Source organism: Suncus etruscus, chromosome 9 (assembly GCF_024139225.1).
Source record: "Suncus etruscus isolate mSunEtr1 chromosome 9, mSunEtr1.pri.cur, whole genome shotgun sequence".
NCBI classification, from domain to species: Eukaryota; Metazoa; Chordata; class Mammalia; order Eulipotyphla; family Soricidae; genus Suncus; species Suncus etruscus.
The window spans coordinates 110,701,518-110,729,223 of NC_064856.1; the positions used below are offsets into that span (position 1 = coordinate 110,701,518).

General features: G+C 44.3%; 1 protein-coding gene across 1 annotated transcript in view; it reads left to right on the forward strand.

Moving 5' to 3' along the window:
* The window catches only part of KDM2A (lysine demethylase 2A), a 120,311-nt gene that overhangs the window by 44,469 nt on the left and 48,136 nt on the right, over nt 1–27,706 (forward strand). The window contains exons 2-5 of the mRNA XM_049780199.1: nt 9,086–9,224; nt 10,470–10,548; nt 12,366–12,412; nt 20,738–20,916. Of these exons, the coding sequence (XP_049636156.1) occupies nt 9,086–9,224; nt 10,470–10,548; nt 12,366–12,412; nt 20,738–20,916 (444 nt within the window). The remainder of the gene's footprint in view (nt 1–9,085; nt 9,225–10,469; nt 10,549–12,365; nt 12,413–20,737; nt 20,917–27,706) is intronic.

Here is a 27,706-nt window from a genome sequence, read left to right on the forward strand (position 1 = left end):
GCAGCAGCAGCAGCAGCATCATCATCATCATCATCATCATCATCATCAGACAAAACGATAGCACAGCGGTAGGACGTTTGCCTTGCACACAGCAACTCAGGACGGATGGTGGTTTGAATCCCGGCATCCTGTATGGTTCCCTGAGCCTGCTAGGAGCAATTTGGGGGGGGGGGTCCCCACACCCGGCAGCGCTCGGGTGACTCCTGGCTCTATGCTCAGAAATCGCTCCTGGCAGGCTCGGGGGTCCATATGGGATGCCGGGATTTGAACCACCTTTCTTCTGCATGCAAGACAAGCGCTTTACCTCCATGCTATCTCCAGCCCCTAGGAGCAATTTCTGAGTGCAGAGCCAGGAGTAACCCCACCCCAAAATAATAAATAAAAATAATAGCAATGGTAAGTTTTAAAACTGACACATGTAATTTTTACATTATTGCTAACTTCCCAGTTGTAAGACTCAAAAAGAAGCGGACATGACTTGGCTGGAACAGCTCTCTCGCTATCCTTATTCTCTCCGTATTGAAAGTACAAATGGAAAAAGGTCTCCTGGGAGACAGGAAGAAGAAAGGCATGTAACAAAAGAATGGAAGGACAGAACTTTTGGCTACCAGGTTAGAAATATTGGGATGATAAGGCAATATAATGGCCTTACTGAATAGAGACAGTGATCGTAGACATAGTAGGAAAGACTGAAGGAGAGAGAGAGAGAATAGGGGAAAAGGGGGGCCAGTGCTCAGGATTCACCAGGACCACATAGCCGTGCTGGGAAGACATTTTGAGGAAATTACATTTTTTTTTCCAGTAGTGCTGTGACTGTTGTCTTTAACCACCAAGTTCACTGGCCAGCGCCAGGCTGCAGATGTAGAAAAACTGAAACCACTGATCTGTCCCCATGGTTGTAACTGCTCATTTAGGGACTAGTACACAGGACACCCCTGTGCAGGTGTAGAAGGTTAAGGAACACTCCTGATGTGCTTGCCACTGGTCTCTCTGTTCTCTTCAAAGAAATAGGAATAAAGTGGAGAAGAGAACGAGTGATTAGAAATGAGAGCCAGGACAACAGCACATGCCTGCTTCTGGCTTCCACCCTAGCACTATGTGGTCTCCCTAGTGGTATAGCCTTGGTTTCCCAGCACCACTGTGGAGAGTTTCCATACCAAAAACCAAGAACTTAAGAAACTCTGTAAGAATACCCTATCTGGGCCGGGCGGTGGCGCTAAAGGTAAGGTGCCTGCCTTGCCTGCGCTAGCCTTGGACGGACCGCGGTCCCATATGTCCCATATGGTCCCCCAAGCCAGGAGCAACTTCTGAGCACATAGCCAGAAGTAACCCCTGAGTGTTACCGGGTGTGGCCCAAAAAACCAAAAAAAAAAACAAAAAAAACAAAAAAAAAAACCCTATCTTGTGGGCCTGAGACACAGTGGTAAGGTGTTTGCCTTGTATGCAGCCAGGATGTGCCAGGAGTAACCCCCTGAGCACCTCCAGGTGTGCCCTCCCAAAAAAGAATACCCTATCTTTTATTCCCCCCCAAAATAAGGGTATTTGAAAATATTGTAAACGGTAATGCATTATTGGAGAGAGTGAAACATTTGCTAGTGATGCCATCGAAGGCATTGGGCAGGAACGTTCTAAGCCAGTGATGGCTAACCTTTTTGAGCCCGAGTGCCCAAACTGCCACACAAAACCAAAGAATTTCCTCAAAAAATGCCAGCACGTCAATTAAACCTTAATAACAAGATTTTAGTATCTAAAAACTCTATACATTCGATAAATTTATTAGTTGCAGACCTTCCCGTGTGCCATCTTCAAGGCCTTTGTGTGCCACAGGTTCGCCATCGTGGTTTAAGCTCTTTCTGAATCTTGTGAAGCTCTCAAATGTCTTCCAGTGTTTTGGACTAAGACTGGGTGTGGCTGCGTTTTGTTTTCCTCTGGGTTTTCTTTTAACTAGTTATTTCCCAGTCTCCCCTTCCCCTGCGGTGAAGCTACAGTGACCAGGGCTTACATACGTGACCAGGCTACACTTCATTATGGTTCTGGCCCCTTTGCTCACAGGGTCCCTGTGATGTTCACAAGGTGTTCTTAGGTATCCCACTTCCTGGGTGTGTGTTTTCACTTCTATTAGTGGGCTCACTAGGAATCATGTTATTTGGGCATCATTTTAAGCTTCCCCTGCTCATCATTTCCTAAGTGATCTTTCTCCAGTCCCTCCCCTCCCCCTCCCCTCCCCTCCCCTCCCCTCCCCTCCCCACCCCTCCCCTCCCCTCCCCTCCCCTCCCCTCGCTCCTGGCTTGGGGGGACCGGACCATATGGGATGCCGGGGAATCGAACAGTGGTCCGTCCTAGGCTAGCACGGATAAGGTAAAATGCCTTACCGCTTGCGCCACTGCTTCGGCCCCTCCAGCATCTCGTTTAATTACAGATGTAATCAGCATTAAATCCTCAATATCTAAATTTAAATTCCAATTTTGGGAGCTGGAATGATAGAACAGTGGGGAGGGCTCTTGCCTTACAGGTGGCTGACCCAAGTTTGATCCTCAACACCCTATATGGTACTCTGAGCCCCCCAGGAGTAAGTCCTGAGCATTATTGCGTGTGGCCCAAAAATAAAAAAATAAAAAACGGGAAAAGAAACCCAAGTTCTCAGCATAGTCGGTTTTTTTTCTTTTTAGGTTGGTTTTGGCTTTTGGGCCAGACTCCTAGTTCTCAAGCTGTTGAGAACTCCCCTGTTGGTGTTCAGGGAAACATTTGGGATATTTGGGATGCCAGCTATTGAGGTCTGCCATGGAGAAAGCCAAGGCTTTACTAAGCCTCTTGCCCTGTATGCTAACTGTTTTGTAGGATCCCATACCCGGCATTTTTCAGGGGTTACTCCGGGTTGTGCTCCTGGGTCTGCCACCTACAAAATAAGTGCCCTACCCACTGTACTATCTCCAGCTCCTGTAATTAAACATTTTAATATAGGGAGAAGAAATATACTAAAGGTAAATTCAGTGGTAGACACAGTGCTTATGGATTACTCCTTGCTCTGTATTTAGGGATCACTCGTGGTGGTGATTGAAGAACCATATAATGTTCTAGGGATCAAACCCAGGTTAGCCTCATGTAAGACAAGTGCTTTACCTGCTATATGTTTTGACCCTGCAACTATTTCTTTTTCTTTTCTCTTTCTTTCTTTCTTTCTTTCTTTCTTTCTTTCTTTCTTTTCTTTCTTTCTTTCTTTCTTTCTTTTCTTTCCTTTCTTCTTTCTTTCTTTCTTTCTTTCTTTCTTTCTTTCTTTCTTTCTTTCTTTCTTTCTTTCTTTCTTTCTTTCTTTCTTTCTTTCTTTCTTTCTCTCTTTCTCTCTTTCTCTCTTTCTCTCTTTCTCTCTTTCTCTCTTTCTCTCTTTCTCTCTTTCTCTCTTTCTCTCTTTCTCTCTTTCTCTCTTTCTCTCTTTCTCTCTCTCTTTCTCTCTCTCTCTCTCTCTCCCTCCCTCCCTCCCTCCCTCCCTCCCTCCCTCCCTCCCTCCCTCCCTCCCTCCCTCCCTCCCTCCCCCTCCCTTCCTTCCTTCCCTCCTTCCTTCCTTCCCTCCTCCTTCCTTCCTTCCTTCCTTCCTTCCTTCCTTCCTTCCTTCCTTCCTTCCTTCCTTCCTTCCTTCCTTCCTTCCTTCCTTCCTTCCTTCCTTCCTTCCTTCTCCCTCCTCTCTCTCTCCCTCCTCTCGTTCCCTCCTCTCTCTCTCTCTCTCTCTCTCTCTCCCCCCCCCCCCCATGAACACAGCTGGACGTGGACCCAAAATCAAAAAATAAACTCACTACTTACGAAACAGAGGTTCACATATAAGCCACAAAAGTCATGTGTTTGGGACTAGAAAGATAGCATATGAATACAGCGTTTTCCTTGCAATATGCTAACCCAGATTCATCCCCTAATTCCACATATGTTCCCTTAAGCACCTCTGGAGTAATTTCCCTTATTTTCCATTTTTAACAAAACTTTAAACACCATGGTTCAGCAGGACGGGGACCATGGAAGTTGGAATTCGCTCAGGAGTAACACTTTACTTGCTGAATACAATAAACAAACAAACACCATAGTTTACAGAGTTGTCCATATGCATTTATTTTGGTCAGTGTTCCAACATAAATCCTACCACCGGTATAAATGTTCCTCCACCCCTTCCTCCCCAGTTTCCCTCCCACCCCACTCCCACCAAACCTACCCTCTTAGTAGGCACCGAGTAATTTCTTTTTTTTTTGGGGGGGGGGTCACACCCGGCGGTGCTCAGGGGTTACTCCTGGCTGTCTGCTCAGAAATAGCTCCTGGCAGGCACGGGGGACCATACGGGACACCGGGATTCGAACCAACCACCTTTGGTCCTGGATCGGCTGCTTGCAAGGCAAACGCCGCTGTGCTATCTCTCCGGGCCCTCGAGTAATTTCTTTTATGTTGCTTGTTACAACCAAACGGCTAATAGAATTACCAAAAAAGACCTCAGTAAAAGAAAATTTGTGAGAATTGTTATATCTCACCATGGCATCTTTAATGTCTCAGGTTTACTAAACTGTTGCTAGTTGAGCCTGCTGCGTTATAGTGTATGGATGGAGCTTAGTTGGCTTCTAGGATACCTTTTTATCTAATTTGGTGTGTTCCTACCATATTATGGAATTTGGAGATTTTGCAGGTGTTTTCCAGGAGCCCCAAGATATCTTGAGTTTCAGTGGCATGGCTTGGCTCACATCAGTGTGAACCTAGGCCATTATTTACATGGCAGTGGATGTGGATATGTGTGTGGCTGCTAGGAGGGGATGTGGGGAGGGGAGAGAGAAGCTGCTCCTATCCTCTAAGAGTAATTTTTTTCTAAGAGTAATTTCTCAGTACAGAGCCAGAGGTAACCCTTGGACATCAAAAAAGACAAAAACCAAACAAAATCAGAGTTATGCAAATACTGCCATGATCTACTAATAGAAAATTACATGTTTGTTTTGTTTTTAGGGCACACACCCTGGTGGAGCTGAGCTGAGCTCTCACCCCTGGTGGCCTTGGGAGACCAACCAGAGGGTGTTGAACTCAGGTTGGTCAAGTGTCAGGCAAACTCCCCACTCACTATGGTGTCATTCTAAGAACTAGTTTATTCTGGGCATTTCATAATCATAACACATGATGAATAGGACTTCTTTCACGTAGCCTAGTGTTGTAAAAGTTTGCAGGACACAGCAGTACATTCCTACTGAGGGTCAAATACAGTTCTTTTACTTGTGTTAACTAACCGCAGGGGCATCTTCTGAGAAATACCTTGTTAGGCGATTTTATTGTGAAAATGCTAAAGAATGTAATGACACAGTACTGAAGAATTGAGCCTACCATGCTTCTACGCTGGGTGATGTTGCCTGTTATGGGTTCTGTCCTATGAGTTGTCCTTCATGCTACACTTTTTTGGGGCTATTATAAAGATTGTTGCTTTGAACATGGTTCTCTTGTTTATTGATGGACGTGTTTTCTGTTTCTTTGAAATCTACTTTGAAGCTATAGCACAGCAGGAAAGGTGGCTGTCTTTCACATGGCTGACCAAGATTTGATCCCCGCATTCCATATGGTCCCCCCAAGCCTGCCAGGAGTGATTTCTTTTGGGGGGGGGTGTTTATATCCGGTGGCGCTCAGGTGTTACTCCTGGCTCTGTGCTCAGAAATCACTCCTGGCTGGTACAGGGGACTATATGGGATGCTGGGATTCAAACACACAAAATAACCACTGGATCCCCATGAGCACCGCTGGTTATGACCCCCCCCCCCCCCAAAAAAAAAAAACAATCCCAAAGACAACAAGAAGTGCTGGTAAAGCACTGGATCTGGATCTGCTGAGTGCAAGGCAAACACCCTACCACTGTGTTATCTCTCCGGCCTAGGAGTGATGAGTGCAAGGCAAACACCCTACCACTGTGTTATCTCTCTGGCCTAGGAGTGATTTCTGAGCATATAGTCAGGAGTAACCCCTGAGCACCGCTGACTTTGGTCCAAAACCCAACAAAATGCAGTGTTTAAAAAACAAATATTTCGGGGCCGGAGAGATAGCATGGAGGTAAGGCGTTTGCCTTTCATGTAGAAGGTCATTGGTTTGAATCCCGGCATCCCATATGGGTCCCCTGAACTTGCCAGGAGTGATTTCTGAGCCTGGAACCAGGAGTAACCCCTGAGCACTGCCTGGTGTAACCCAAAAGCCAAAAAAAAAAATATGTGTATATATATATATATATATATATATATATATACACACACATACATACATATTTTTTTCTTCAAAGTAGATTCAGCAAGTTTTATAACAATTATTTTATTTTATTTTTTATTGTTTTGGGGCTGCACCTCTCACTGTTTTGTTTGCTTCTGGCTCTGTGTTCAGGGTTTCCTCTTGGCAATGCTTGGGGGACCACACGGGTTGCTGGGAATTGAAGTTGGGTCAAGTGCCCCACCCATTATTGATGTATCACTCTGGCCCTATATTTAACTTGTAGAAACTGTCAACACCCGGCCCCTCTTTTTTTGGTCCATATTCCCCTGAGTTCAGGGTTTACTCCTTGCTCCGGTATATGCTGGATTTAATCCAGCACTGGATTAAAACAGGGTCAGCCACATGCAAGACAATTCAGTTCACTTTCCCTGTACCATCTCTCTAGCCCCAGAACTGCCAGCTGTTTCTGCAGCATTTTATTTTACATTCTCAGCAGTAGAGGCTTTTGTTCTTGATTTCTCTACTGTTTTACCAGCACTTCTTGTTGTTTGTCTTTGGGATTGTTCTTTTTTGTTTTTTGTTTTTTGTTTTGGTCACACCGAGCAGTGCTCAGGGGGATCCAGTGGTTATTTTATTGGCTGTGAAATGGCAGTTTTAATTGTATTTTCTCTCATGACTAATGATATAAATATAATGATGTGTAATATAATAAATATAATGAAGCTCAGGGGTTACTCCTGGCTATGCGCTCAGAAACTGCTCCTGGCTTGAGGGACCATGTGGGACCATGAACCGAGCTGTTCATTGTGGTCCATACTAGGTCAGTACAAGGCAAAAACACTCTACCGCTGAGCCACTACTCTGGCCCCATATTGAACATCTTTTTACATGCTCATTGACCACTTGGGAAATATTATCTTGAACCCTAAATACTAATATTTTGAGGCTCAGAATGCTTTGTTTGTTTGTTGTCTCTTTTGAGCCATACTCAGCACTGTTGATTTTCTATTCCCTCCCTCCCTCCCTCCCTCCCTCCCTCCCTCCCTCCCTCCCTCTCCTTTTCTTCCTTCTCTCTCCTTTCCTCCCACCTCCCTCCCTCCCTTTCCTTTCTCGAGTGCCACACCCAGGTAGCTTGCTCGGGTTACTCCTGGCTATTCCCTCAGAAATCACTCCTGGCTTGGAGGGCAATATGGGACACCAGGGGATCGAACCACGATCCATCCTAGGCTAGCGTGCAAGGCTGAACCACCACTCTGGCCCCCTTTTTTTCTTGTTTTGTTTGTTCTTTTGGGCAACACCTGGCAGTGCTCAGAGTTACTCCTGGCTCAGAAATGGCTTCTGGCAGGCTTGGGGACCATATGAGATGCAGTTCGGTCCTGGGTCGATTGCGTGCAAGACAAATGTCCTACCTTTGTGCTTAGCATCGGCCCTTGTACTGTTGTTTTCTGCTTGGGGTTCAGAGCATAGAACAGGAATTGAACCCAGGGATTCTATGTGTAGAGCATGTTCTAAAGCCCTTTCAGCTGTCCTTGATCAGATTTGTTTTTGTTTTGCTTTTGGGTTATACTCAGAAGTAGTCAGACCTTCTCCTACTCTGTGCTCTGGGATCATTCCTATTGGCACGTGGGACCATGTAGGATGTGGGGATTGAACTTGAGTCAACTGTATGCAAGGCAAGCTTCCTACTATACTTTCTGTCCACCCTGAGATTTGGTCTATTTTACGGTGTTGGGGGGAGGGGTTTGGCCACACCTGCTGGTGCTTTGGGCTTACTTCTGGCCCTGTGCTCAGGAGTCACTGCTAGAGGGTTTTGAAGTACCATATGGAGTGCAGGGAATTATACCTGGTTCAGAGCAAACACCCTACCTGCTATTCTAGATTTGGTCTTTTTTTGTTTTGTTTTGTTTTTGGGCCATACCTGGTGGCGCTCAGGGTTTACTCCTGGCTTTGCTCAGAAGTCACTCCTGGCAGGCTTCGGGGACCATATGGGATTCCAGGATTTGAACCGGGGTCCGTCCCAGGTTGGCTACATGCAAAACAAATGCCCTACCTCTGTGCTTCATCTTGGGGAAGAGAAGCTCCACAAATATAATAGAAATTCAACAAATATAATAGAAATTCAACAAATATAATAGAAACAATATATAATATAATTAGGATAGAATAGAAACAAATATAATAGAAACTCAACAAATATAATGCTCCATCCCCAAGATTTGGTCTATTTTTGAAGGGTATTTTAGAAAGCTAATCTAGTTATAGTGTCTTCTACTGAAATATATATATATTTAACGTTTCCCCTCCCCTGAAATAATTATATTTTTATCTTGGCCATAAATATTTGTAAAGATAGCTTGTCTCCACTTTGAAGAGCAGTGATATACAAATAAAAATTTTGAGTAGCCCACATTTGAAATGACTTACTGTTCTGTATTTCTTTTTTTTTTTTTTTTTTTTTTTTTTTTTTTTTTTTTTTTGTGGTTTTTGGGTCACACCCGGCAGTGCTCAGGGGTTATTCCTGGCTCCAGGCTCAGAAATTGCTCCTGGCAGGCACGGGAGGACCATATATGGGACGCCGGGATTCGAACCGATGACCTCCTGCATGAGAGGCAAACGCCTTACCTCCATGCTATCTCTCCGGCCCCTGTTCTGTATTTCTTAGCTCAAAGAGTTAGTGGTTGTCAATTTTATAGTTGGAAACCCAGTCTCATCCAAACTAGGATATTCTGCCTTTCTCGACTAGCAGATCTTTACTAAAGAGGAGAATCCGTGAGAGAAGGAAAATTGATGCTTGAACACAGATGTATTTGAAAGAAGCACTTAGAGGAAGCTATGAAAAGCATGACACAGAACATGATTGTATTCTTATGTTCCACTCCCCCAGCGTGGTACCATGAGGCGGCGCTATGAAGATGATGGTATTTCTGATGATGAAATCGAAGGGAAAAGGACATTTGACTTGGAAGAGAAACTCCACACCAACAAATATAATGCAAATTTTGTTACTTTTATGGAGGGAAAAGGTCAGTATTATTTTGCTTCCAACCTGTAGCTCCTCATAGGGAGGAGCTATAGACTTTGGGGGAACTGTGGTATCAGTGTCCCTGCACTTAAAGCACCATGTGTGGCTGGGATACTGTTCCTCTTTATCTTCTCACAATATTGTTCATATTCTTCCCTCCCCCAGGCCTCCCACCCCATGAGTCATTCTCAGTTATATTAGAAATAAACTTTTAGTAGGGCATGGGTTTTCTCCTATAATTCTTTCTCATCTCCTTTAATTAAGAATGATTCTTTTTTTTTTTTTTTTTTGGTTTTTGGGCCACACCCTGTGAGGCTCAGGGGTTACTCCTGGCTATGCGCTCAGAAGTTGCTCCTGGCTTCTTGGGGGACCATATGGGACGCCGGGGGATCGAACCGCGGTCCGTCCTAGGGCTAGCGCAGGCAAGGCAGGCACCTTACCTCCAGCGCCACCGCCCGGCCCCTTTTAAAATATCCTTTATGTTTGTAACCACCCACCACAATGAAGTGAGTTTCCCTATGTACCATGAAGCTTTGGCTCTCAACAAATTGGCAAGTATGTCCTGGGATGTATGCTATTGGATAGACGGATTTTGTCTTTTTATTTATTAAGAGGAAGATGCAATAGTGTGTCTCTCCCTAGAGGCCCCTGAGCAGACATTTGTAACCCCCTTTACAATGAAACAGGGAATAGGCATGCATGTAGTTTAGTTAGTAGTAGGGCACCTACATGGATGAGTCTCTGGAGTCAATCCCAGGCATCAGTAGGAAGGGTGGACCAGAGGTAGGAAAGGAGAAAGGAAAGCAAATATACTTTACGAGAGATGACTCATGAAGGTTCTTTTCCTTGTCGGTTAAATTCTGAGTTTACTGTCAATATACAAGGAAGTTGCCTTTAGTTCATCTCAGTATGCTCTCCCTGTTTATGAATAATGCTTAATAGCAAACAGCATTGTTTAGGAGAGAAAACTTGGCAGAAAAATTGCAAATACTATCTCTTTCTTGTTAGTTAGAATCCTTTTTTTCTACACTTTATTTTTTTTGGGCCACACCCGTTTGATGCTCAGGAGTTACTCCTGGCTATGCGCTCAGAAATCACCCCTGGCTTGGGGGGATCGAACCACGGTCTGTCCTACGCTAGAGCTTGCAAGGCAGACACCTTACCTCTAGCGCCACCTTCCCGGCCCCCACTTTTATCTTTTTCATGTTCATTTGCCTTACTAACAGTTCTTTCTCTGTCATTACAGATTTTAACGTAGAATATATCCAGCGAGGTGGCTTAAGAGATCCTCTGATCTTCAAGAGTTCTGATGGACTTGGAATAAAGTGAGTGTTCCCTGGATATGGCTATAAATGACCTGGCTACACGTAAGACTAATAGTTACAACTCAAGCATTTGTTGTCATTCCAGAGATAATTAAAAATAGTTTTTCGGGGGCCAGAGAGATAGCATGGAGGTAAGGCGTTTGCCTCTCATGCAGAAGGTCGGTGGTTCAAATCCTGGCATTCTGTATGGTCCCCCGAGCCTCCGGGGGCGATTTTTGAGCATATAGAGCCAGGGGTAACCCGAGCACTGCCGGGTGTGACCCAAAAACAACAAAAAACAAAAAAAAAGTTTTCCTACTTCGTTTTAAGTGTATATTTTCCATTTGTTATAAAATCATTGATGGTGTTACAGGTAAATGAAAGAAAAATGTAGATGAGTTAAAAAGAAACTAAAGGGGCTGGAGAGATAGCATGGAGGTAAGGCATTTGCCTTTCATGCACGAGGTCATCAGTTCGAATCCCAGCATCCCATATGGTCCCCCGTGCCTGCCAGGGGCAATTTCTGAGCATGAAGCCAGGAGTAACCCCTGAGCACTGCCGGGTGTGACCCAAAAACTACAAAAAAAAAAAAAAAAAGAAACTAAAAATAAGTCTGAATACTACTCAGATAATAATCATTTTTAGCATTTAGGGTGGGTGCACTCAAGGATCACTTCTGACCACGCTTGGGATCATTTAGGATGCCAGGTATCTAATCAGAACCAGCCACTTCCAGGGCAGCTTTCTACCCGACTCCAATTTATTAGTGTTTTGGATGTATATTCTTTTTTCCCCTATGCAATTGTGTATACATAAAGTCATTTGTTATTTTCTCTCATATTTAGGACTTGATTGTATTATTATTTTTTTTTTATTTATGAAGTTGTTTGTAATTGAATTTCAGTCACACACTATTTCAGCACCCATCCCTTCCTCCACCAGTGCACATTACCTGCCTTTATGGCAGACATTTTTCTTTTCTCTTATAGTTTTAATTGTTGTTGTTGTTGTTTTGGTCACACCCAGCAGCGCTCGGGTTACTCCAGGCTCTGTGCTCAGAAACCACTCCTGTCAGGGGCCAGAGCAGTGGTGCAAGCAGTGAGGCGTTTGCCTTGCATGTGCTAACCTATGACGGACTTTGGTTCTATCACCCAGAGTCCCATATGGTCCCCTAAGCCAGGAGCGATTTCTGAGCACATAACCAGGAGTAACGCCAGAGCGTCACCAGGTATGGCCCCAAAACAAAAACAAAACTCCAAGAAATCACTCTTGGCAGGCATGGGAGACCATGTCAGCATTCAAACCACCATCCGTCCTGCATCGGATGTGTGCAAAGTCCAACCGCTGTGTTAACATTTTGGCCCCTCTCTTACATTTTAAAAATATTTCTAAGGGCTAGTGAGATAGTTCAGGAGATAGGGAGGACACATACCTATATGCTAGGTCCTGAGATTGCCCCCTGCACTGTGTGATTCCTTCCTCAACATTTCTGGGATGGTCTTAGTGGCTTGCAAGCATTGAATTATGAGGCCCAAACTGCTGGGCCAAACACTGTGGGGAGAGGCCCCTATTACTTACATACAAACATTAGACAGTGCTCAGGGCCTAATCTTAGTTCTGTGCTCAGGGATCACCCATGACAGTACTTGGGGAACCCTGTGTTAGTGACACTGATCGAACTTGGGTAGACACTTTAACCTCTAGTACTGTTTCTCCATGGCCCATTTGTAAATCTTGAATATGCAGATTGCTGTCTATGGACTGAAGAGATTCTTAGTGTTATAAGGGAAAAAGCACCCTGCTTTTTATTTGTACTAACTGGTGTGTTTATCTTATAGGATGCCAGATCCAGACTTCACTGTGAATGATGTCAAAATGTGTGTGGGTAAGTATTAGGCTTTGTACGCTCTGTCTTTGAGACAGGGAGTCAAGGCTTAGTCCTTTATCTCAGACTGAGATGAAAGGTTGTAGAACATTGAGGTATATATTAGAAGTTTACACTTGGGGGCCGGGCGGTGGCGCTGGAGGTAAGGTGCCTGCCTTGCCTGCTAGCCTAGGACGGACCGCGGTTCGATCCCCCGGCGTCCCATATGGTCCCCCAAGAAGCCAGGAGCAACTTCTGAGCGCATAGCCAGGAGTAACCCCTGAGCCTCACAGGGTGTGGCCCAAAAACCAAAAAAAAAAAAAAAAAAAAAAAAAGAAGTTTACACTCCTTGAAGTATACATAGATCATTTGAACCTTTACTTCTTTTCTACCTACTTTTTGTTTAGTTTTTGGGCCATATCTAATGATGCTTTGGGACTTCTGGCTCTGACCTCAAGGATCATTTCTGGTGGGGCTCAGAGAACCATATAGGTTGCTGGGTTTCAAACTGGGTTGCCATGTGCAAGGCATGCACTCCATCTGCTGTGCTTCTGCTCTGGCCCTGTCTACTATTTTTATCAACGTGCATCATTCCTCTCTATTAAGCCTTTCTTCTAGGGCCACTTACCAGGAAAGTGAAATTTGTCTCTCTAAGCCAAAAATGAGGAGTCATTCATTTCTGTGATTTTTTTTTTCTTTCTCTAAAAGTAGTAGAGAAATTGCTAAATATTTTCCAGGACCGCATTTACCTTAGACAGAATGTGTCTAATATTTGAAATTTTTTTATTTGAGGAATATATTAAAATTTCTATTCATTAGTGACTGGTTTACTTTAGTTTGTGTGTGTGTGTATGTGTGTGTGTGTGTGTGTGTAGTTAGTTCACACACATATATATATATATATGCTTTTGGTTTTCGGGGAACACCTGATGCCACTCTGGTTTTACTCCTGGCAAGCTTGAGGGGCATTATGGAATGCCAGAGATTGAACCCAGGTTCGCTTTGTGCAACGCAAACACCCTCTTCACTGTGTTATTGCTCTGGTCCCTAGTTTATTTTCATTATATTCAAATTTTAGGGAAGAAAAGCAAACTAGAACAACACATTTAAAAAAAAAAAAGAAAAGAAAATTTCACGGGCCGGAGAGATAGCACAGCAGTAGAGTGCCTTGTATGCAGCTGACCCAGGATGGGTGGTGGTTGGATCCCCCCGGCATTCCATATGGTCCCCTGAGAGTGACAGGAACTATTTCTGAGCACTGAGCCAAGGGTCACCCCTAAGCGATGCCGGGTGTGACCCAAAAATAAAAAAAAATTTTTTTTCCCTGGGGATAAGAAAAGTCCAGGGCCTGGAGAGATAGCACAGCGGCGTTTGCCTTGCAAGCAGCCGATCCAGGACCAAAGGTGGTTGGTTCGAATCCCGGTGTCCCATATGGTCCCCCGTGCCTGCCAGGAGCTATTTCTGAGCAGACAGTCAGGAGTAACCCCTGAGCACCGCCGGGTGTGGCCCAAAAACAAAAACAAACAAACAAACAAAAAACAAACAAACAAAAAAAAAGTCCAGTTCATTTTTCTGTCAACCTTTGTATTTGGTGTAGCCCTGAAATAGTTATTCAGAGATGGTCATTCTCTTATATGTGACAGGGCAGAAAGGTGGGCAGAGGAACAGTAGAGCAGATGAGTGCTTTCCTTGTATGGAATCAACCTGGGTTTAATCCCTGACACCCCAGATAGTCCCTGAACCTGCCAGGAATTATCCCTGTCAGGACTGCTGGGTGTGCCTCTCCACACCCCAAAAATTATTGAGAATTGTTTTCAATAGGACATAAGCAAAAAATTTCCGCCACTTTTCCTAACAGTACAAGTTTACTTCTATATTGTCTTCTGTGTTGAGCTCTGAATCTCTAGTTCTGAAAAATAAGTTTTGTATTTCATGTCTCTTCCCCACTCTAGGACCTTTAGAAGGGATGAGAAACTTGTGTTAACGAGGTGGGAAGAGGCATAGGAGACTGAGCTAGTGCTTCTCTGCAGCACAAGGGAAGTGTCTTACCTGCTGTACTAGCTCTTTTGCACATAAATTTTTTTCCAATGAGAAAATAGGGGCCAGAGAGATAGTATAGTGAGTAAGGCTCTTATCTTGCATGAGCTGACCTGGTTCAATTTCTGGCATCCCATGTACTTCCTTGAGCCCCCCAGGAGTGATTCCCAAGTCCAGAGCCAGGAGAAACCCCTGCACACTGCCAGATGTGATCAAAAAAAGCACACACAAAAGATAAAGCAGTGAGTTTGGGAGATACTGAAAGGGTTGGAATGCAGGTCTGGTCTTCACCGCCTCTTGAATTTGCTCCCTAGCTCTGCAGGATCCTCTTAGCACTGGATGGAGTGGCCCTGGTTGCTCTCAGCACCACTGGGGAGACCCTTAACAAAAGTAAAACAAAGTTTAATGATACACAACCTAACAGGCTTGTTTTAGCTAATGCCCAACTTCATGTCTGGGTTATTTCAAGTTTAGATTATTTTGGGGGTGGGCATACCCAGCAGTGCGGAAGCTACTCTTGGCTCAGTACAGTGGCCTTCAAGAGACCACAAGGTGCTGCTGAGGATCAAACCAGGGTCTTAGGTGTGCAAAGTGTGGTCCCTGAACCAGCTTCCTTGACTGAAGTGACGGGTTTTTTTTCTTTGAATAAGAGCGTTTATTAAAATGCATTGATTAAAAATATTGTTTAGTACACTTGCCATTTTTATTGCATGTACTTTGACTAATCCAGTCATCTTTCTACATAAAGTAGATGTTTAAGTATCTAGTGTTAGTTTTAAGTTCCAAAAATAATAGAACCACTTATCTTGTATTTTTTTTTTTTTTTTTTTGGGTTTTGGGTCACACCTGGCAGTGCTCAGGGGTTACTCCTGGCTGTCTGCTCAGAAATAGCTCCTGGCAGGCACGGGGGACCATATGGGACACCGGGATTCGAACCAACCACCTTTGGTCCTGGATCGGCTGCTTGCAAGGCAAACGCTACTGTGCTATCTCTCCGGGCCCTATCTTGTATTTTTTGTGATAATTTTATTTGGTACATTAGCTGAGCATCTCCCTCAAATCCTAGTTCCTCGCAGTACTAACTGGAGACAGTCTGTAGTACATTTTAAGATCTCAATAGTTATGATGAAAATGGTCATTTTCTCTTCTTACTCTGGTACCATTGGTAAAGTGTACTTGTGTTTTTTTTTATTTTTTATTTTTATGTTTGTTTTGAAATAGCATTTTCTTTATTTTGTGGTAGAATACAGGTAATAAAATCTATAATTGTGATATATACATATATTTTTTTTGGGGGGTCCACACCCGGCAGTGCTCAGGGGTTATTCCTGGCTCTATGCTCAGAAATCGCTCCTGGCAGGCTCAGGGGACCTTATGGGATGCTGGGATTCGAACCACCGGCCTTCTGCATGAAAGGCAAACGGCTTACCTCCATGCTATTTCTCCGGCCCCCGGTTTTTGGTTTTTGGGTCACACCCGGCAGTGCTCAGGGGTTACTCCTGGCTCTACACTCAGAAATCGCCCCTGGTAGGCTCGGGGGACCATATGGGATGCCAGGATTCGAACCATCGTCTTTCTGCATGCAAGACAAACATCCTGCTATCTCTCTGGCCCCAAGTATACTCATTTCTTATACCTAGTTTAGAACCTTTTTGTCATCCCAGATAGAAACTCCATATCCAAAAGCTGTCACTGCCTGTTCCTTCTTTCTCTTTAACTGGGCAACCACTAACCTAACCTCTCTTTCTCTAGATTTTTTTTTTCTGGTAATTTTGAGCCACACCCGTTTGATGCTAAGGGGTTACTCCTGGCTAAACGCTCAGAAATTGCCCCTGGCTTGGGGGGGACCATATGGGACGCCAGAGGATCGAACAGTGGTCCTTCCTTGGCTAGTGCTTGCAAGGCAGACACCTTACCTCTAGCGCCACCTCTCTGCCCCTCTTTCTCTAGATTTATTTAATATATAATAAATTTTTTATTTGACAAAGTGCTTTTTGTGTCACCTTTCTCTCATCAGACTGTTTTCATTGCTTATTTGCATCGTAGCATGTAACAAATATTTATTCCCCTTCCCTCCCATTTTTATATCCCTTTCGTGTATGAGTAAAGTTACCCATTGTATGGGTATGTCACATTTTCCTTACTTGTTGATAGACACTTGGGCTGTCTTTTTAACTATTGTGAACATAAATGTGCAGCTTTTATTTTGAACATCTAATTTTGATTTTTAATTTAATTTAATTTTTAGTGTAGCCCTAGGGATGGATTTGCTCGTACAGCACTCATTCTTTGTTTAATTAATTTGCAAGGCAGACACCTTACCTCTAGCGCCACCTTCCCGGCCCCTCTATTTCTGCCACCACTTGCTACTCTTCCTCACTTTCTCCGTCCTTTTTTTTTTTTTTTTTTTTAAAAGGGGGAAGCAGAGAGATAGAACAGTGAGGTAAGGCACTTATTTGCTTGCTTATGGCCGACCCAGTTTCAATTCCTGGCAATCCCATATGGTCTTCCCAGCCCGCCAGGAGTGATTCCTGAGTGCAGAGCCAGGAGTAACCCATTAGCACTGCTTGGTATGGCCAAATAAAGCCTTAAAGAAGTGGGGGGCGGGGCTGAGTCATATAACAGCAGGTAAGGCATTTGCTTTGCATCTGGCCAACCATGGTTCAATTCCCAACATACCATATGGTCGGTCCCCTGAGCCTGCCAGGAGTAATGACCTGAGTGCAGAACCAGGAACAATCCCTTTAAAAAAAACTTTATTTTTTTTGATCGGTTTTTTGGGTCATATCCAGCGGTGCTCAGGGATTACTTCTGGCTCTGCACTCAGAAATCTCTCCCCATGCAAACCACTAATGCTATCTCTCTAGCCCCAGGAGTACCAGCAGATACAGCCTCCCCCACTCCGCCCAATGGGGGCTGAGAGATAATTCACTGGTAGAGCTCTTGCTTTGTACATGGCTGACCAGGGTTTGATCACTTGTATCCTATATTGTCCCTAAGCATTACTGGGTTGTAGTCCAAATACAAACCAAAAGGTTTTTTTTTTTTTTTTTAATAAAGTCAATAGCATCTGAAGTAGTAATATAATGAATCGGGTATTTGCCCTGTGTGGCCCAAAAAACAGAGAGAGGAGGGAGAACCTGTTGTACTTTCTCTCTAACCCTTGCAATGACTTTTTTAGGCATCTTTGGGTTGGGCATTGGGCTACACCTGGTGGTACTCAGGTCACTCGAGGCTCTGCGTTCAAAATGACTCCTGGCAGGCTCAGGATCCTATAGGATTCCAGGAATCAACCCCAGGCTGGCCGCATGCAAGGCAAATAACACTGCCCCTGCTGTGCTATGGCTCCAGTCCTTATGCATGTATTGATACCTATTTTATTGTGGTCATATTCTGTCTCTAGCCTGTTTGTCTTGGCTTTAAGTGGACTCTTTTTTTTTTTTTTTTTTTTGGTTTTTGGGCCACACCCGTTTGACGCTCAGGGGTTACTCCTGGCTATGTGCTCAGAAATCGCCCCTGGCTTGGGGGGGACCATATGGGACGCCGGGGGATCGAACCGCGGTCCTTCCTTGGCTAGCGCTTGCAAGGCAGACACCTTACCTCCAGCGCCACCTACCCGGCCCCAAAGAAATTCTTTTTTTTTTTTTTTTTTTTTGTTTTTGGGCCACACCCAGTAACGCTCAGGGGTTACTCCTGGCTATGTGCTCAGAAGTTGCTCCTGGCTTGGGGGACCATATGGAACACCGGGGGATCGAACTGCGGTCCGTCCAAGGTTAGCGCAGGCAAGGCAGGCACCTTACCTTTAGCGCCACCGCCCGGCCCCTAAGTGGACTCTTAAAGGGTGGACAACTACTACTGCTTGTGTACTGAACAGACCAGATTTAGTTGGTATTGTTGGCTTCTTACAAGTTAAACAATATTCTTCTTTGTTTTGGGCCACACTTGAACATTTTCAGAGGTTACTTTTTGTTTAGTTCTTGAGATGCTCCTAGATGTTCAGGGGACCATGGGATTGAACTTAGTCCTCTTTCGCATGCAAAGCAAGCAAAAAGTCCTTTGAGCTCTCTCCCTATTCAATACTCTTGTTGCTGTGACAGTGCTGGTACTATCAAATTGTACAGTGGTGCTCCTTGTAGTAGAGGAAATTAAACCCAGGCTTCACACTTGCACTCCTTCTATTCTGCTACTATCCAGGCCTCCATATAATAATTTAAATATTCCAAAGCATTGAGGCCAGAGAAATAGGACAGTGGGCAGAGGCATTTGCAATGCATGCATCAAACCCAGGTTTGATCCATGGCATACCATACAGTTGCCCAAGCGTGCCAGAAATGGTTTCTGAGTGCAGAGCCAGGAGTAGCCTCTGAGTATTCCCTGGTACAGAGCCAAAGCAAGAAGAAACAAGAATATTCCAAAACATTGTTTTATTCTAAGTTCTTTTTCAGCCACAACTTTCCTATATTGTTAACTGTAGCTCCTTTTGCTTTCTTCTCTTTAGTTGTTGTCTCTTCTTGGAATATGATTGACTCATGTTGAAATTCTTTTCGTTCTTCAAGGCCCTACTTAAAAGTATCTTTTTCACTTTTCCCCCCTAAGTTTACTCTGGTCAGTTTAGTAAAGCATACAGGTAGATATACACATGCTTCTTTCATTTAATTTTTTAGGTTTTTGGGACACATCCAGCAGTGCTGAGGACTTACTCCTGGCTCTACTCAGGGAATTACTCCTGGTAGGCTGGGGGACCATGTATATATAGTACTGGGCATTGAACCCAGGTTGGGCATACTCAGGACAAGAGCCTTACACCTCGTACTTAGCTCCAGCCCTTTCATTTTTTTTTTTTTCTTTTTTAACTACAGCTTCAGTACCAGCCCTTTTTTTTTTTTTTTTTTTTTTTTACTACAGCTTCAGTACCTTTGTGAGGTAAATATTTTGCTTCATCAACTAAATCCTTACCATGAGTCACATAATACATAATTCTAATACATCGTAGAAGAAGGCTTTGTTTGTTTGTTTTTGGGTCACCCGGTGGCGCTCAGGGGTTACTCCTGGCAGGCATGGGGGACCATCTGGGATGCTGGGATTCGGATGTGTGTAAGCAAATGCCTACCGCTGTGCTATCTCTTCAGCCCCTGTGGAAGTAGCTATTAAGGTTCATTGACATTAAATTACTTGCCTATATAGTGCTAGAGCAGAGCTTTTGGCCCTCAACTAAGTGAATGCACTCTTGAGAGCTTGCTTGGAGGTTCCAGCAGGGGAGTGCAGCTGCTCGCATTCTCTCATCTGAAGAATGGTCCAGAATGGTTCGTCTCTCTCCGAGGAAGGCCGTCCTCTTTAGGAGGGCACGCATTAAGTGTTGAAGGAGATAGAGCCACTGCTCTATAACCCTCACAGCCAGATAACCCTCACATCCTGCATTTGATTCTGCCTTCGCTTGTTAGAGTTGATTGAGCTGAGAGAGAGATTCTGTGTCCATCCTGGTATCTTTACCCTGCAGTAAATGTGTTGTGAAAGGTGTGTTTAACATTTGATTCGGTTGGTGAGAAAATACCTGTTTGGAGGAGGCATTTGGGAGGAGAGTGATGAACACTTGCCATTATGATGTGAGGCCCAAGTTCCAGCTGTTCCTCTCTCCTGGTATGGCTTATGATGCACTGGTTGTGTGTGTGTGTGTGTGTGTGTGTGTGTGTGTGTGTGTGTGTGTGTGTGCGTGCGTGTGCGCGCGCGCGGACACGTGTGTGTATATAGAGACATGATGGGCAGTCATGTTGACTCTAGTTGTGTGTGTGTGTGTGTGTGTATAGAGAGAGAAAGAGAGAGACACGATGGGCAGTCATGTTGACTCTAGTTTTCAGCTAAATCATAGACCCTGTATTAGATTGTTGGTTGTTTCAGTCTTCGAACCTGCAGCTAAGCAATGACATGTGGAGTTTGTTTCACTGCACTAGGCATTGACTGGAGTTGGGGTCTCTGGGTTCCTCCGAGTTCCCCACACCTGCTTTTCTCTCTGCCGTGGGAATGAACACTTAACCTTCCTCCTTGTTCGCATTGAGGAAGGGAATGTCTGACCACATAGTAAACGCTATTGGAAGTAACAGATGGCTCTAATCTTACCTCTTCCCATTCTCTGTGACCTTATTTTCTGTCCATTTTCCATCTCAAGTGACAATTGTCTCCTTGTCTGTTACTGACTATCCTAAAAAAACAGGATAAATAAGTATAGTTTTCTTCTATGTGTATTTTATTTTCTTAACCTGTTTATGTGGGTTAGTTGATCAGTGGAGATGATCGATGCATCTTTCATGGCAGGGAGTCGCCGCATGGTGGATGTCATGGATGTGAACACACAGAAAGGCATTGAAATGACCATGGCTCAGTGGACACGCTACTATGAGACTCCAGAGGAGGAGCGAGAGAAGCTCTATAATGTCATCAGCCTAGAGTTTAGTCACACCAGACTGGAGAACATGGTGCAGAGACCCACTACGGTTAGTCTAATATTTTTCTTCATATTGTCATTGTCACCAAAAAGAATGTATACTGGAAAAACTTGTAATGGGGATTATTTTTGTCTGTTTTGGGACCATGCCTGGCTCTACGCTCAGGTTTTGCTCCCAGTGGTGCTCAGAAGACCCTTTGCTGTTGGGGAGAACCCCGGCCACCCACATTCTGTGTGTGCAGCACTCGGCTTCCTGAGCTTTCATTTCAGCCTTAGTTCTTTGTGCATACCAACATGGAGATGAGTAAGACAATCCAAGAATAATTCGTAAGCTCAAACATCTGTTTCCAAGTTGTAATTCATTAATTTCCAAGCTGATATTTTTCTAAGAGGGTCACCCTCATTTACATCATGAATAGCTTTCATTTGCATCATCAGTGACCATAATAATGACCTTGGCATGCAGTGGAAAAAAGTGTTAAGATGGACTTTCCTATGTTTTGGGTTGGTTTTTGGGTGATTTTATTGTTGGGATTGGTTTTGTTTTGGTACATAGGGTTTACTCTTGGCTCTAGCTCTAGAGTCTCTCCTAGGAGGATTCAAATCAGGAACTCAGCCCATTGAGTATCTCCCAGCCCCTGATGGGAATTTTTTTTTCAGTAATGAAATATTTTGGGAGGGGTGGAGACCTCTTGCTTTCATACAGTAGTAGGGCTGCCTTTGTTAGGTTGGTTGAGTTTTAAAAATCCCAGAGAGACAGCATAGGGAGAGATAGCACAGCGGTAGGGCGTTTGCCTTTCACGCAGCTGACTCAGGACCTGGTTCAATTCCTGGTATCACATATGGTCCCCCAAGCCTGCCAGGAGTAACCCCTGAGCGTGCCCCAAGCCTGCCAGGAGTAACCCCTGAGCGCTGCCGGGTGTGGCTCAAAAACCAAACCAAAAATAAAATAAATCAGCTTCAATGAAATACGGTTGACATATATGTTATGCCATTTTAATTGTTTAATTTATTGCATTTTGATAGACTATGTGTGAATAATTAATGTCTTAGACTACCTAATCTCGTTCCCTGTGAGTTTCACTCCTTCAGAGTTAATTTACTAATTCAAATGTATGCCACCTGCTGAGTACTATGTAGGTACAAGAAGTACTGAGGAAAATGAGATCATTTTGTCAAAATAAAAATTTTTTTTTTTTGGTTTGTGAGCCACACCCAGCGATGCTCAGGGGTTACTCCTGGCTGTCTGCTCAGAAATAGCTCCTGGCAGGCACGGGGGACCATATGGGACACCGGGATTCGAACCAACCACCTTTGGTCCTGGATTGGCTGCTTGCAAGGCAAATGCTGCTGTGCTATCTCTCTGGGCCCGAAATAAAATATTCTTGTTTATAATACAAGCCTAACTTAATGGAAAGATCAGCCTTTGCTCTGATTTTTTTTTTTTTTTTTGTTTTTTGTTTTTGGTTTTTGGGCCACACCCGGTGACGCTCAGGGGTTACTCCTGGCTATGTGCTCAGAAGTCGCTCCTGGCTTGGGGGACTATATGGGACGCTGGGGGATCGAACCGCGGTCCTATCCAAGGCTAGCGCAGGTAAGGCAGGCACCTTACCTCTTGCGCCACCGCCCGGCCCCTGCTCTGATTTTTTTAAAGGTGCATTAATACTTGTATGGGAGCTGGTAGCACACTCCTAATGTCAATTGGAAGAGAAAAGGGAGAACTCCTTTTGTGGAAGTGATACTTCAGTTTGACAGGAAGGAAATAGTGTCGGGAAGAAAATAAAGAGAAGGAAGACTAGAGGCTTTGAGACAAAGCCCAGGGTGTAGGGGAACATGCCTTGCATGCATAAGGACTCATGTTCAATTCCAATTACTGCTTGGTTTCTCTGAGTACTCTGGGATGTAGCACTGGATACTTCAAATATCTCAGGGCAGTCCCAGAAACTCCTAAAATTTAGTATTTAGGATCTAAATACTGCTGGACAGCCCTAGTAGCCCTAGACTGCTGGACCAAAGTCAATGCTGCAAGATCCTAACATGGAACCATCTGACACATTTGGCCAGGTATTAACTAGGAGTGGCTCTCAAGCCTCCTGAGCATTGCTTGTCTGCTTGAAGGATTCCATCCAACAACGAAAAATAATAAAAGGAAGACTAGAACTGCAGGTGGAAAAGAATTATATATATAAAAGTAATTTAATTAGGGGCTGGAGAGATAGCATGGAGGTAAGGTGTTTGCCTTTCATGCTGAAGGACAGTGGTTCGAATCCTGGCATCCCATATGGTTCCCCGTGCCTGCCAGGGGCGATTTCTGAGCGTAGAGCCAGGGCAGGAGTGACCCCTGAGCACTGCCGGGTATGACCCAAAAATAAAAAACAAAACAAAAATAAAGTAATTTAATTACAGAGAGAAAAGTCATTTTGACAAGTAATGTGTAGACATTTTCCCTTTGGGTCACACCACCCAGTGGTGCTCAGGCTCTGCTACTCTGCTGCCAGCAATCACTCCTGGTGGGCCTTAGGACCATATGGGATTCAAGGGGTGAGCCCAGATTGGCTGCAAGCATTTTAAACACCCTACCTGCTACACTGCTGCTCTAGCTCCATAAATTAATAAAAATTAAAATGTATAGTCTTATTTCCTTGTATTTATAAATTGCAGTATCTTTATAGCTGTCTTTACCAACATTTAGTATTTGTAGGATAGTTCCATTGTATATATCTTTGATAGCATATTGTAGATCTTAGCTATCTTTACTTCTTGTTTACAAGTTTATAAACACTATTAGTGTTGGGCCAGGTAGTGTAGGCCTAGCCTGTGTGAGGCTCTGAGCTCTAGCTTTAACTGCGTGCTCCCATCTCCCACTGTGATGTGCAGCCTCTGTTTAAAGAAACAAATGCTGTTAATCAGATCTTCCCATCTTCCATCCCCGTATCCACCACCTTTAAATTCTTCTTTTTTCACATATTATGGTCTGGTACTTAATCCTTTGGCCATACCTGACAGTGTTCATGGGTTACTTCTGGCTCTGCATGCAGGAATCACTACTGGCAGTGTTTAAGGGACCATCTGGGTTGCCAGGGATTGAACCCAGGCCAACCATGTGCAAGGCAAAAGTGGTCTCCCTACTGTCCTGTTATGTCACTCCAGCCCACATGGTACTTCATCTTTCTGTCCCTCTTGCTGAGTGGGACCTCTTGCCAGGTTTATCCATGTTGTCACAATTGATAGGATATCTTTTCTCAGGGCTGAAGAACATGCTATTGTGTATTTGTATATAATATCTTCTTTTTTTCCACTTATATGTTAACTGGCAACCATATATATAGTTGAAATCTGTGTTTTCTTGTGTGTGTGTGTGTGTGTGTGTGTGTGTGTGTTTGTGTTTGTGTGTATGTTTTGGGTCACACCGTGCTATGCTCGGGTTACTCCTGGCTCTCTAGAAATACAGGGACCATCTGGGATGCCAGGATTTGGTCAGCCATTTGCAAAGCAAACATCCCACCACTGTGCTATCTCTGTCCCTGTGTTTTCTTTTTTTTTTGGGGGGGGGGGCTTTTGGGTCATACCCAGCGGTTACTCCTGGCTGTCTGCTCAGAAATAGCTCCTGGCAGGCACGGGGGACCATATGGGACACCTGGATTCGAACCAACCACCTTTGGTCCTGGATCAGCTGCTTGCTAGGCAAACGCCGCTGTGCTATCTCCGGGCCCATGTTTTCATTTCTTGGGTTTTGTTTTTGGGTCACACCCAGCAGCACTCAGTGGTAACTCCTGGCTCTATGTGCAGAAATCGCTCCTGGCAGGCTCAGGGGACCATATGGGATGCTAGGATTTGAACCACCGACCTTCTGCATGCAAGGCAAAACGCCTTACCTCCATGCTATCTTTCTGGACCCTATTTCTTGATTTAAAAAAAATATTTTATGACTGATTTACCAAGTTGTTTATTATATACAGTGACTTTGGGAATTAAATGTTCAAACACCAACTCCACCACCAGTGTGACCTTCCTTTACCAGTGCCCCCAGTTTCCCATCCACCACCATAGCCTACCATCATGCAAGCACAAACAGATTTACTTCATATTGTTTGCTACAACACAAAGGCAAATGGAATTATCAAAACTTAGAACAGGGACCAGAGCAATAGTACAAATAGGTAAGGTGCTTATCTTGTTTGTGGCAAACCAGGGTTTGATCCCTAGCATCCTACATGGTCCCTTCCTTAGTACTACTAGAAGCGATTACTGAGTGCAGAGCCAGGAGTAACTCCTGAGCATTGCCAGGTGTGGCCTTAGAATATAAAGCAAACAAAAAACTTAAATCAGCAATATCAGTTTGAAATAATTGTTCTCTCCATGGTATTACTAAAATCAGTGTCTAAGGATTTACTGGACTGTGTTTGGTGCTGAGCCTTCTGTGTTACTATTTAGGCTCACTGAGCTTGTAGAATACTATGTAACTTTCCCATCAGGTTTCCTGTCTTCAAACTAGGTTGACACTACTATGAAATGTTGAGGTCCAGAAATCTTTAGCTCTGAAACAACTTGGGGGCTTAGCAGTTTGAGACTGTTAAGTCAACTGTTGGAGGATATAAGGTGTGGTGCTGTGACTTCAGGCAGAAAAGGGCATCTGCCCTCGCCCTTTCTCAGAGTGCTGCAGAGTGATCAGCCTGTGCTTCTGGAAGTATCGGGGCCATTATCTGCCCTGACTGGAAGTAACCTGGAATGTTGTGATGGCCATTATTTTCTTTTTGAGCTTGGTAGAAAAGCTGAGGTTGGTTGTTTGCCTGGAAGATGGTGCTGTTCTCATCATTTTTAATTTTGTACCCAGATGTAGAATTCCGACATCATATAATATATTTTTTCCCCTAAGGAATTGTTCTTTAATAGTTGTTTCACCATTTATATGGCAGGCAATTTTTAGGTTCCAGTACTAGAATAAAAGTGGGTTTTCTGGTGTGAGCAGAGATCAGTTATTACTGTAATTTCAGCAGTAACAGAAAGGTAGATTTTTAAACTTGGGGTGGTTTTCTGTTTTATTTTTGTTTGTTTTTGGGCCATACCCGACGGTGGTACTCAGGGGTTACTCCTGGCTCTGTGCTCTGAAATTAATCCTGGAAGGCTCAGGGATATCGGGGATTGAACTTGAATCCATGCCAGACAGCCATTCTACCTCTATGCCATCTCTCTAGCCCTGTTTTTTTTTTTTTTTTTTTTTCTTTTGCTGTTTTTTGTTTGCTTTATTTTGGGGCCATACCTGGTAGTTCTAAGGACTTATTCCTGGCTCTGTGCTCAGGGGTCACTCCTGTCAGGGCTCAGGGGACCATAAAGGATGCCACAAATCAAACCCGAGTTGATCTTATGCAAGGCAAGCACCTTAACTACTGTATTATCTCTCTAACCTGAAAATAGATTTATTTATTTATTTATTTATTTATTTATTTATTTATTTATTTATTTATTTATTTAGTCCTTGAGCCACACCCATTGATGCTCAGGGGTTACACCTAGCTATGCACTCAGAAATCGCTCTTGGCTTGGGGGACCATATGGGATGCCGGTGATTGAACCTTGGTCCGTCCTAGGTCAGCTTTGTGCAAGGCAAACACCCTACTGCACCACCGCTCTGGCCCAAAAATAGATTTTTTAAAAAACAGTAGTACACACTATGAATATTAATTCATGGGGAAACTTTCATGGAATGCCACAAACTGGTTTTGCAAAGAGTAGATTAGATCTAACTACTTACCAGTATGGTAAGTATTGGCACAGAGCAAGTAGAAATTGATGATTATCCCTGCCAGAGACTTGATCATGTAGCTAAAGACTTAGACATGTGCTTAAGAGTAACCTTAAGGGGCCAGAGAGATAGCACAGCGGTAGGGCATTTGCCTTGCATGTGGCAGACCCAGGAGGGACCTGGTTTGATTCCTGGCATCCCATATGGTCCCCCTTGCCTGCCAGGAGCAATTTCTGAGCAGAGAGCCAGGAGTAACCCCTGAGCGCCGCCGGGTGCAGCCCCAAAACAAACAAAAAACTTAATGATAATTCTGTTTGTTGTGTTTTTGTTTTGGGGCCACACTCACTGACACTCAGGGGTTTATTCCTGGCTATGCACTCAAATCGCTCCTGGCTTGGGGGACCATATGGGACATCGGGGGATCAAACCGCCTCCGTCCTAGGCTAGCACATGTAAGGCCTTACCATTTGTGCCACCGCTCCAGCCCCTAATGTTTTTTTTTTTTTTTTTTGGTTTTGGTTTTTGGGCCACACCTGGCGTTGCTCAGGGGTTACTCCTGGCTGTCTGCTCAGAAATAGCTCCTGGCAGGCATGGGGGACCATATGGGACACGGGGATTCAAACCAACCACCTTTGGTCCTGGATCGGCTGCTTGCAAGGCAAACGCCGCTGTGCTATCTCTCCCGGCCCTCCGGCCCCTAATGTTAATTCTTATTATTCAGTTCTAGTTTATTTACTTGGGAGGAGGACCTTGTGGCCACTCTGGTGGTACTTGGACAATTCCTGGCTCTGTGCTCAGGACCAACCCTGGAGTTGCTCAAGAGATTGCATGTGGTGCTGGGGATCATACCCGGGATGGTTCAGAGTGGCTACATGAAAGGCAAGCAAGTACCTTATCTGTCTGCTCCCTCATATTTCTAGATACATGTTTTTCCACAGCTGTTGGTCAGATTGGATGTTCACCTCTCCAGAGCTGGGCTTAAATTGGCAGCTTGTTGCCTCACACTTGATCGACCAGAGTTTGGTCTTTGAGTTCAGTGTTGGATGCAGATACTTCAAGGCACTGATAGGTTCTAATTTATGGTATAGTTAAAACT